We start from the raw sequence: 12,483 nt of genomic DNA, 5'->3' as shown, positions 1-12,483 counted from the left end.
AATCACCATTCCCGGCAATAGCCATTCCCAGCAATCACCATTCCCGGCAATAGCCATTCCCAGCAATCACCATTCCCATCGATGACCATTCCCAGCAATCATCATTCCCAGCAATCACTATTCCCAGCAATCACCATTCCCGGCAACAGCCATTCCTGACAATCACCATTCCCGGCAATCGCCATTCCCGACAATCACCATTCCCGGCAATCGCCATTCTCGACAAGCACCATGCCATTCCCGGCAATCACCATTCCAGGCAATCACCATTCCCAGCAATCACCATTCCCAGCAATCATCATTCCCGGCAACAGCCATTCCCGGCAACAGCCATTCCTGACAATCACCATTCCCGGCAATCACCATTCCCGGCAATCGCCATTCCCGACAATCACCATTCCCGGCAACAGCCATTTCTGACAATCACCATTCCCGGCAACAGCCATTCCCGGCAATCACCATTCCCAGCAGTAGCCATTCCCAGCAATAGCCATTCCTGGCAATCACCATTCCCGGCAATCACCATTCCCGCCAATCACCATTCCTGGCAATAGCCATTCCCAGCAATCACCATTCCCGACAATCACCATTCCCGCCAGTAGCCATTCCCGGCAATAGCCATTCCTGACAATCACCATTCCCGGCAATCACCATTTCCGGCAATCGCCATTCCCGGCAATCGCCATTCCCGGCAATCACCATTCCCGGCAATAGCCATCCCTGACAATCGCCATTCCTGGCAATCGCCATTCCCGGCAATCGCCATTCCCGGCAATCACCATTCCCGGCAATAGCCATTCCCAGCAATCACCATTCCCATCGATGACCATTCCCAGCAATCATCATTCCCACCGATGACCATTCCCAGCAATCACCATTCCCAGCAATCACCATTCCCGGCAACAGCCATTCCTGACAATCACCATTCCCGGCAATCGCCATTCCCGACAATCACCATTCCCGACAATCACCATTCCCAGAAATCGCTATTCCCAGCAATAGCCATTCCCGGCAACAGCCATTCCCGACAATCACCATTCCCGGCAATCACCATTCCCGGCAAGCACCATTCCCGGCAATTACCATTCCCAGCAATCACCATTCCCAGCAATCGCTATTCCCAGCAATAGCCATTCCCGGCAATCACCATTCCCAGCAATCGCTATTCCCAGCAACAGCCATTCCCAGCAATCACCATTCCCAGCAATCTCTATTCCCAGCAACAGCCATTCCCGGCAATCTCCATTCCCGGCAATCTCCATTCCCGGCAACTGCCATTCCCGGCAATCGCCATTCCCGGCAGTAGCCATTCCCGGCAGTAGCCATTCCCGGCAATCATCATTGCCGGCAATCACCATTCCCGGCAATAGCCATCCCCGGCAATCACCATTCCCAGCAAACGCTATTCCCAGCAACAGCCATTCCCGGCAATCTCCAGTCCCGGCAATCGCCATTCCCGGCAATCACCATTCCCGGCAATCGCCAATCCCGGCAACAGCCATTCCCGGCAATCACCATTCCTGGCAATCGCTATTCCCGGCAATCACCATTCCCGGCAATCGCCAATCCCGGCAACAGCCATTCCCGGCAATCACCATTCCTGGCAATCGCTATTCCCGGGAATTACCATTCCCGGCAATCGCCATTCCCGGCAATAGCCATTTCCGGCAATAGCCATTCCCGGCAATCACCATTCCCGGAAATAGCCATTCCCGGCAATCACCATTCCCGGCAATCACCATTCCCAGGAATCACCATTCCCGGCAATCACCATTCCCGGCAATCACCATTCCCAGCATCACCATTCCTGGCAATCGCCATTCCCGGAAATAGCCATTCCCGACAATCAACATTCCCGGCAATCACCATTCACGGAAATAGCCATTCCCAGCAATCACCATTGCCAGCAGTAGCCATTCCCAGCAAACACCATTCCCGGCAATCACCATTCCCGGCAATCACCATTCCCGGCAATCACCATTCCCGGAAATAGCCATTCCCAGCAATCACCATTCCCAGCAGTAGCCATTCCCAGCAATCACCATTCCCAGCAATCACCATTCCCAGCAGTAGCCATTCCCAGCAATAGCCATTCCTGGCAAACACCATTCCCGGCAATAGTCATTCCCAGCAATCACCATTCCCGGAAATAGCCATTCCCAGCAATCACCATTCCCAGCAGTAGCCATTCCCAGCAATCACCATTCCCGGCAATCGCCATTCCCGGCAATCGCCATTCCCGGCAATCGCCATTCTCGGCAATAGCCATTCCCAACAATCACCATTCCCGGCAATAACCATTCCCGCCAGTAGCCATTCCCGGCAATAGCCATTCCTGACAATCACCATTCCCGGCAATCGCCATTCCCGGCAATCACCATTCCCGGCAATAGCCATTCCTGACAATCGGCATTCCCGGCAATCGCCATTCCCGGCAATCGCCATTCCCGGCAATCACCATTCCAGGCAATCACCATTCCCGGCAATATCCATTCCCAGCAATCACCATTCCCGGCAATAGCCATTCCCAGCAATCACCATTCCCATCGATGACCATTCCCAGCAATCACCATTCCCAGCAATCACCATTCCCGGCAACAGCCATTCCTGACAATCACCATTCCCGGCAATCGCCATTCCCGACAATCACCATTCCCGGCAATCGCCATTCCCGACAATCACCATGCCATTCCCGGCAATCACCATTCCAGGCAATCACCATTCCCAGCAATCACCATTCCCAGCAATCACCATTCCCGGCAACAGCCATTCCTGACAATCACCATTCCCAGCAATCACCATTCCCGGCAATCGCCATTCCAGACAATCACCATTCCCAGAAATCGCTATTCCCAGCAATAGCCATTCCCGGCAATCACCATTCCCGGCAACAGCCATTTCCGACAATCACCATTCCCGGCAACAGCCATTCCCGGCAATCACCATTCCCGGCAATTACCATTCCCAGCAATCGCTATTCCCAGCAATAGCCATTCCCGGCAATCGCCGTTCCCGGCAATCGCCATTCCCGGCAATCACCATTCCCAGCAACAGCCATTCCCAGCAATCACCATTCCCAGCAATCTCTATTCCCAGCAACAGCCATACCCGGCAATCTCCATTCCCGGCAACCGCCATTCCCGGCAGTAGCCATTCCCGGCAATCACCATTCCCGGCAATCGCCATTCCCGACAATCGCCATTCCCAGCAATCGCTATTCCCGGCAACAGCCATTCCCGGCAATCTCCATTCCCGGCAATCTCCATTCCCGGCAATCGCCATTCCCGGCAATCGCCATTCCCGGCAATCGCCATTCCCGGCAACAGCCATTCCCGGCAACAGCCATTCCCGGCAATCACCATTCCCCGCAATAGCCATTCCCGGCAATAGCCATTCCCGGCAATCACCATTCCCAGCAATAGCCATTCCCGGCAATCACCATTCCCAGCAATAGCCATTCCCGGCAATAGTCATTCCCGGCAATCATCATTCCCGGCAATCTTCATTCCCGGCAAACACCATTCCGGCAATAGCCATTCCCGGCAATCACCATTCCCCGGCAATAGCCATTCCGGCAATCACCATTCCTGGCAATCACCATTCCCGGCAATAGCCATTCCCGGCAATCACCATTTCTGGCAATAGCCATTCCCGGCAATAGCCATTCCCGGCAATCACCATTCCCAGCAATAGCCATTCCCGGCAATCGCCATTCCCGGCAATCACCATTCCCGGCAATAGCCATTCCCGGCAATAGCCATTCCCGGCAATAGCCATTCCCGGCAATCACCATTCCTGGCAATCACCATTCCCGGCAATAGCCATTCCCGGCAATCACCATTCCCGGCAATAGCCATTCCCGACAATCACCATTCCCAGCAATTGCAATTCCCGGCAATCACCATTCCCGGCAATAGCCATTCCCGACAATCAACATTCCCGGCAACAGCCATTCCCGGCAATCACCATTCCCGGCAATCACCATTCCCGGCAATCGCCATTCCCGACAATCGCCATTGCCGGCAATAGCCATTCCCGGCAATCGCCATTCCCGGCAATAGCCAATCCCGGCAACAGCCATACCCGGCAATCACCATTCCTGGCAATCGCTATTCCCCGGCAATAGCCATTCCCGGCAATAGCCATTCCCGGCAATTACCATTCCTGGCAATAGCCATTCCCGACAATCATCATTCCCGGCAATCACCATTCCCGGCAATAGCCATTCCGGCAATAGCCATTCCCGGCAATAGCCATTCCCGACAATCAACATTCCCGGCAATAGCCATTCCCGACAATCACCATTCCCGGCAATAGCCATTCCCGGCAATAGCCATTCCCGGCAATCACCATTCCCGGCAATAGCCATTCCCCGCAATAGCCATTCCCCGCAATAGCAACTCCCGGCAATCTCCATTCCCGGCAGTCTCCATTCCCGGCAATGGCCATTCCCGGCAATCACCATTCCCGGCAATCACCATTCCCGGCAATAGCCATTCCTGACAATCATCATTCCCGGCAATCACCATTCCCGGCAATAGCCATTCCCGGCAATAGCCATTCCCTACAATCACCATTCTCGGCAACCGCCATTCCCGGCAATCGCCATTCCCGGCAATAGCCATTCCCGGCAATCACCATTCCCGCAATAGCCATTCCCGGCAATCACCATTCCCGGCAATCGCCATTCCCGGCAATAGCCATTCCCGGCAATCGCCATTCCCGGCAGTCACCATTCCTGGCAATAGCCATTCCCGGCAATCACCATTCCCGGGAATCAGCATTCCCGGCAATAGCCATTACCGGCAATAGCCATTCCCGACAATCTCCATTCCCGGCAATAGCCATTCCAGACAATCACCATTCCCAGCAATAGCCATTCCCGACAATCACCATTCCCGGCAATAGCCATTCCCCGGCAATCACCATTCCCGGCAATCACCATTCGCAGCAATAGCCATTCCCGACAATCACCGTTCCCGGCAACAGCCATTCCCAGCAATCACCATTCCCATCAACAGCCATTCCCGGCAATCACCATTCCCGGCAATAGCCATTCCCGGCAATAGCCATTCCCGGCAATCACCATTCCCGGCAATAGCCATTCCCGACAATCACCATTCCCAGCAATAGCCATTCCCGACAATCACCATTCCCGGCAACAGCCATTCCCAGCAATCACCATTCCCGGCAATAGACATTCCCGGCAATCACCATTCCCGGCAATCACCATTCCCGGCAATAGCCATTCCCGGCAATCACCATTCCCAGCAATAGCCATTCCCGACAATCGCCATTCCTGGCTACAGCCATTCCCGGCAATCACCATTCCCGGCAATAGCCATTCCCGGCAATTACCATTCCCGGCAATAGCCATTCCCGACAATCACCATTCCCGGCAATAGCCATTCCCGGCAATCATCATTCCCATACATGACCATTCCCGACAATCGCCATTCCGAGAAATCGCCATTCCCGGCAATAGCCATTCCCGGCAATAGCCATTCCCGACAATCACCATTCCCGGCAATAGCCATTCCCGGCAATCATCATTCCCATCGATGACCATTCCCGGCAATCGCCATTCCCGACAATCGCCATTCCTGGCAATCGCCATTCCCCGACAATCACCATTCCCGGCAACAGCCATTTCCGGCAATCACCATTCCGGCAGCAGCCATTCCCGGCAAGCACCATTCCCGGCAAGCACCATTCCCGGCAATAGCCATTCCCGACAATCACCATTCCCGGCAATAGCCATTCCCGGCAATCATCATTCCCATACATGACCATTCCCGACAATCGCCATTCCCGGCAATAGCCATTCCCGGCAATAACCATTCCCGGCAATAGCCATTCCCGACAATCACCATTCCCGGCAATAGCCATTCCCGGCAATCATCATTCCCATCGATGACCATTCCCGGCAATCGCCATTCCCGGCAATCGCCATTCCCGGCAAGCACCATTCCCGGCAAGCACCATTCCCGGCAAGCACCATTCCCGGCAATTGCCATTCCCAGCAATATTCATTCCTGGCAATCTCCATTCCCGGGCAATCTCCATTCCCGGCAATAGCTATTCCCAGAAATCACCATTCCCAGCAATCGTCATTCCCGACAATCTCCATTCCCGGCAATCTCCATTCCCGGCAATAGCCATTCCCGGCAATCTCCATTCCCGGCAATAGCCATTCCCGGCAATCACCATTCCCAGAAATCACCATTCCCGGCAATCTCCATTCCCGGCAATCTCCATTCCCGGCAATAGCCATTCCCGATAATCACCATTCCCGGCAATCACTATTCCCGGCAATAGCCATTCCCGGCAATCACCATTCCCGGCAATAGCCATTCCTGACAATCACCATTCCCGGCAGTCACCATTCCCGGCAATAGCCATTCCCGACAATCACCATTCCCGGCAACAGTCATTCCCGGCAATTACCATTCCCGGCAATCACCATTCCCGGCAATAGCCATTCCCGACAATCGCCATTCCCGGCAATAGCCATCCCCGACAATCACCATTCCCGGCAACAGCCATTCCCGACAATCGCCATTCCCGGCAATATCCATTCCCGGCAATCACCATTCCCGACAATCGCCATTCCCGGCAATAGCCATTCCCGACAATCGCCATTCCCGGCAATAGCCATCCCCGACAATCACCATTCCCGGCAACAGTCATTCCCGGCAATCACCATTCCCGACAATCGCCATTCCCGGCAATAGCCATTCCCGACAATCGCCATTCCCGGCAATAGCCATCCCCGACAATCACCATTCCCGGCAACAGTCATTCCCGGCAATAGCCATTCCCGGCAATCACCATTCCCGACAATCGCCATTCCCGGCAATAGCCATTCCCGGCAATCACCATTCCCGACAATCGCCATTCCCGGCAATAGCCATTCCAAAGCATTCCGAAGGGTGCTTTTCAAATTGCTGATATACAGAGTGATGGGTTTAGCTCAGCTGGCTGCACGGAAGGTTTCTGATGCGGAGCGAAGCTGACAGCATGGGTTAAATTCCCCATCCCGCTGAGGCAATTCTCAACCTTACCTCGCGTCTGAGGTATGGTGACACTCGGGCTAAATCGGCAGCACTCCGCTCCCCCCCCCCCCCCCCCCCCCCCCGCCCCCGCCACACTGCCCCCCTCTCTGGGGAAAGCAGCCTCTGGGTCTGTGGTGACTGGAGAGGGGCAGCTGCATCCGTCTTAACTGAGCTGCTAAATAAATTATTGAGTTGGGTCTGATGACTATCAATGATTTTACCCACAGTGTGGACAATTCTGGCCAGTTCACAGTCAGTCGGAGGAGCGAGGGAGAGGCAGGTAGGGGTGGGGGGAGGGGCAGGCAGGGGGGGAGCGAGTGGCAGGCAGGGGGGGGAGGGAGAAGCAGGTAGGGGTGGGGGGAGGGGCAGGCAGGGGAGAGCGAGTGGCAGGCAGGGGGGGAGGAAGAAGCAGGCAGGGGGGTGAGGGAGAGGCAGGCTGGGGGGGGGGAGGCAGGTGGGGGGGGGAGCAAGTGGCAGGCAGGGGGGTGAGGGAGAGGCAGGCAGTGTGGGTGAGGGAGAGTCAGGCGGGGGGGGTGAGGGAGAGGCAAGCGGGGGGGGGTCAGGGAGAGGCAGGCGGAAGGTGAGGGAGAGGCAGGCGGGGGGTGAGGGAGAGGCAGGCGGGGGGTGAGGGAGAGGCAGGCAGGGGGGTGAGGGAGAGGCAGGGGGGTGAGGGAGAGGCAGGCGGGGGGTGAGGGAGAGGCAGGCAGGGGGGTGAGGGAGAGGCAGGCAGGGGGGGTGAGGGGGCAGGCGGGGGGTGAGGGAGAGGCAGGCGGGGGGTGAGGGAGAGGCAGGCAGGGGGGTGAGGGAGAGGCAGGCAGGGGGGGTGAGGGAGAGGCAGGCAGGGGGGTGAGGGAGAGGCAGGCAGGGGGGTGAGGGAGAGGCAGGCAGGGGGGTGAGGGAGAGGCAGGCAGGGGGGGTGAGGGAGAGGCAGGCAGGGGGGTGAGGGAGAGGCAGGCAGGGGGGTGAGGGAGAGGCAGGCAGGGGGGTGAGGGAGAGGCAGGCAGGGGGGTGAGGGAGAGGCAGGCAGGGGGGGTGAGGGAGAGGCAGGCAGGGGGGTGAGGGAGAGGCAGGCAGGGGGGTGAGGGAGAGGCAGGCAAGGGGGGTGAGGGGGCAGGCGGGGGGGTGAGGGAGAGGCAGGCAGGGGGGTGAGGGAGAGGTAGGCAGGGGGGTGAGGGAGAGGTAGGCAGGGGGGTGAGGGAGAGGCAGGCAGGGGGGTGAGGGAGAGGCAGGGGGGTGAGGGAGAGGCAGGCAGGGGGGTGAGGGAGAGGCAGGCGGGGGGGTGAGGGAGAGGTGGGGTGAGTTGGAGAGGTTGGTGGGGGCTCGAGGTTTGATTGCTGAACCCACTGAAGTTCTACAATGAAAGTTCTTGGCCTCTTCTGTAACCAGTGAATGACAATCTGTTTTAAACGGAGCAGAAGGGAAAAGGTTAAAACATTTGGCTCACTATGAAGGGCCAAGAACCACTGGCTTGAAATATATTCTGGACATTTGTGACCTTTACAACTCAGAGGGTCTCCTCGTTGTGAGTGTGTGGGTGAGTAGGTGAGTGAGTGAGTAAGGAGTGAGTGGGGGAGTGAGTGAGGAGTGGGGGGAGTGAGTGAGTGAGTGGGGGAGTGAGTGAGTGAGGAGTGAGTGAGGAGTGAGTGAGTGAGGAGTGATTGGGGGGAGTGAGAGTAGTAAGTGAGTGAGGAATGAGTGAGTGGGGGAGTGAGTGAGTGAGTGGGGGGAGTGAGTGAGTGAGTGGGGGAGTGAGTGAGTGAGTGGGGGAGTGAGTGGGGGAGTGAGTGAGTGAGGAGTGAGTGAGGAGGAAGTTTCAATTGTTGCTATTCGCTTGTTCTCTCTCTCTCCACAATTAGCTCTCCTATGCCGACGCAGACAGTAACCCGGTGGGAGTGGTGCAGATGACCTTCCTCAGGCTGTTGAGTGCCTCGGCCCATCAGAATCTCAGCTACAATTGTCACCAAACGGTGGGCTGGTACGACTCGAGCACTGACAGTTACGACAAGGCGATCCGTTTCCTGGGTTCGAACGATGAGGAGATGTCATATGACAACAATCCTTACATCCAGGCGATAGTGGACAAGTGTGCAGTGAGTGTCCACACGTTACTCTCTGGGGGTGAAGGAAAAAGCTTCCTCCTAACTATTGAAGATGTTGGGCCTGATGTTGCACCCGTTCTGCCCAGTTCCTATCTTGTTGTTCCGGAAGCATCGCGGGAGAGGCTGAAATCGGGCTTTCCCGGATTCACCCTGATTGGGCAAGATCCAGATAATCATCCTCATTTCAAAACGCTCGGCCGCATTTGCCTGGCGCCCAGGAGCCTCCAGCCGCACCAGCGAGGCCTCAAACGGGTGCCGATTAGTGCTGGCCATTCCGGGGGTCCCGGTTGCCATTGGAACCCCCAAGGTGGTCGGGGACAGGGCAGGGAAGTACCCTGGCACTCGGGCACTGCCTAGGGTCGAGGCCTGAGCGAAGCCATGTTCATGAAAAGGGGGCTGAAGGGATATGAAGGGCTTCATAAAGCTGCGTGCGGGGTGTGAATGGGGGGAATTGTCTGAATGGTAGCGGCCTCAGCGACCCCAAAACGGGCAGTGCTCACTTAGGGGGGTGGTTATGCCCATGTGTGTGGGGGATGACATTGTCCGTGGGGGAGCCACAGCCTCACTTAGAGGTAGGGGCTCCCTTTCAGAATGGGGGCCTTGTCTCTGAGGAGCCAGTCTCGCCGGCGAGTTCCGATCCCCGGTGATGATTGTGGGCTTGACCCTGGGGTCCGAAACACCTCGGGGTCCGAAACATGACTCCTTGTGGGTGAATGGTGGAGTGGGTCTCCCCCAAATGCCAGCAGGAAACACTGCCAAACTCGGCCAAAACTACATCAGTCATTTATTGGGAGAATCGCGCCTGTAATCCATGGATTAATCTCTGGGTTTTCTGGGAAAGAGCAATTCTCCCTGTTATAGTTCACTTACCAGGGGCCGGATTCTCCGCTATCCGGCGCGGCGGGCCGTACCGGGGCCGAGGAGTGGCGTGAACCTCCGGCGCTGCGCCATCCCACACATGGGCAGGGGGGTTCTTCTCCGCACCGGCCATGGCGGAACAATACAGCGGCCGGCGCGGAGGGAAAGAGCGCCCCCACGGCACAGGCCCGCCCGCGGATCGGTGGGCCCCCATCGCAGGCCAGGACACCGTGGGGACCTCATCGCGGGGGCCAGATCGCCCCGCGCCCCCCTGAGGACTCCGCAGGCCGCCCGCAGAGCCAGGTCCCGCCGGTACGGACCTGGTGTAACATACGTCAGCGGGACTGGCCGAAAACAGGTGGACACTCGGCCCATCGCGGAGCAGAGAATCGCCGGGGGAGCTGCTGCCAACGGCCCCCGACCGGCGCAAAGCAATTCCTGCTCCCGCCGAAAAACCAGCACCAGAGAATCCCCTCTCCCCACGCCCACCCCTCTCCCCACGCCCACCCCACGCCCACCCCTCTCCCCACGCCCACCCCTCTCCCCACGCCCACCCCTCTCCCCACGCCCACCCCTCTCCCCACGCCCACCCCTCTCCCCACGCCCACCCCTCTCCCCACGCCCACCCCTCTCCCCACGCCCACCCCTCTCCCCACGCCCACCCCTCTCCCCACGCCCACCCCTCTCCCCACGCCCACCCCTCTCCCCACGCCCACCCCTCTCCCCACGCCCACCCCTCTCCCCACGCCCACCCCTCTCCCCACGCCCACCCCTCTCCCCACGCCCACCCCTCTCCCCACGCCCACCCCTCTCGCCACGCCCACCCCTCTCGCCACGCCCACCCCTCTCGCCACGCCCACCCCTCTCGCCACGCCCACCCCTCTCCCCACGCCCACCCCTCTCCCCACGCCCACCCCTCTCCCCACGCCCACCCCTCTCCCCACGCCCACCCCTCTCCCCACGCCCACCCCTCTCTCCCCGGGCCCACCCCTCTCTCCCCGGGCCCACCCCTCTCCCCACGCCCACCCCTCTCCCCACGCCCACCCCTCTCCCCACACATTCAGAGATGAGTTATTTTCTCCAGGAGCCGGGATTTTCTCCAATTTCTGCCCTGAGCTCCTAAACCCTCAAAACATCAAATAGCAAGAGGGCCGGAGGAGGCCAGTCGGCCTTTACGTCTGTGCTAGCTCTTTGGAAGATCAAACCCACTCCGATTTGATCCATTCTGAGCCCAGAGACAGTTTTCTAACTTGCCCCGTTCTCTCTTTCTCTCGCCAGGCACGGAAAGGCTATCAGAAAACGATATTGCAGATTGACACCCCCAAAGTGGAACAGCTCCCCTTCATCGACATCATGTTCAATGACTTTGGAGAGTCGGGTCAGAAATTTGGCTTTGAAATTGGACCTGTCTGTTTCGTGGGATAAAAACCATTGCAATCTTCACAGCGAGAGACCAAAACTGTTCAAAACACACACACACACACACACGAAGAATGAGAGAGTTTGCAGACAACAACAACCCTGTAACCTCAATGAGCGAGTTGACAGACTGGACAATTGAAGCTGAGACCTGACGTCACCTTTCACCCTCGATAAGGAAATTGTGCCTGGGAATGAAAATGCAACGTTCCGAAAACAGCCACCTCCAGACGCTAATCTAGTGCGGTGAAGAATTAGACAACCTCGAGGCTGTCACTTTCCCCCCCTCACCAGCCCTCACAACCCCCCCCCCCCCCCCCCCCCCCCAAGCTAAGTGACGTTTTCAACACCAACGGCAAAACTTTCTCATCCAGCGGCTCCGGGTGGTCAATCTGAGCCAGAGAAAGTGGGTTTCACGTTTCGGGGTAACTCGATTGCAGAGTTGTCCCCCTCATTGTGAAAAAGCAGACCCTTCTCTCTCTCTCTCTCTCTCGCTCTGTACCTCCTGCAATATTTCGTGCTCTTATTTCAGAGTCATAGGTTTTTTAAATCTCCTCAAATAAATGTTTTGAATTGAAATCCTTCCTCAGAAATGGTGCTGACAATTTATTATTTCTTAAAACAAATTTTTGTATGTTTGTAAGTAAATATTTTATTGTATAATATTTTAATTCTCCCCGCAGCTTCTGGCTTTCGAATCAATGCATTGTGACTCTTAAAATGTACAAGGATAACTCGGCATTTTTACCGAATGTGCAAAATATATATATAAATATATAAAAATGTGTTATCTCGGATTAATAAACCTGCTTTGCTGCATTACCAAAAGCACACGGCTCTATAACACATACTTGCTGCCTCTTGCTACACTTTCCACAGTTTGAGCTTATTCCGCATGTTAAAGTTTCTGTAGAAACTTTCGACCTAGAACATGGACCACCCCTTGTTTCATGAAAACTATCTCAGTTCTAAGTCATCATATTCTGGGGCGGGCGGGGGGGGGGGGGAGAAAGGGTTCAGAACCTCTCCAAAAGCCTTGACCTTTGCATCAT

The 12,483-nt window shown here is 56.7% G+C and overlaps 1 protein-coding gene across 1 annotated transcript in view; it reads left to right on the top strand.

The window, feature by feature from the left end:
• LOC140399362 (uncharacterized) overlaps positions 1–12,259 on the top strand; it is a 166,522-nt gene extending 154,263 nt beyond the window's left edge. The window contains exons 39-40 of the mRNA XM_072488934.1: positions 8,912–9,145; positions 11,291–12,259. Of these exons, the coding sequence (XP_072345035.1) occupies positions 8,912–9,145; positions 11,291–11,437 (381 nt within the window). The 3' untranslated portion in view covers positions 11,438–12,259. The remainder of the gene's footprint in view (positions 1–8,911; positions 9,146–11,290) is intronic.
• The last annotated feature ends 224 nt before the right edge of the window (positions 12,260–12,483 follow it).

Source organism: Scyliorhinus torazame, chromosome 22 (genome assembly GCF_047496885.1).
Source record: "Scyliorhinus torazame isolate Kashiwa2021f chromosome 22, sScyTor2.1, whole genome shotgun sequence".
Classification (NCBI taxonomy): domain Eukaryota; kingdom Metazoa; phylum Chordata; class Chondrichthyes; order Carcharhiniformes; family Scyliorhinidae; genus Scyliorhinus; species Scyliorhinus torazame.
Note: the sequence above shows the minus strand (reverse complement) of the source record. Positions and strands in the feature narration are given on the sequence as shown.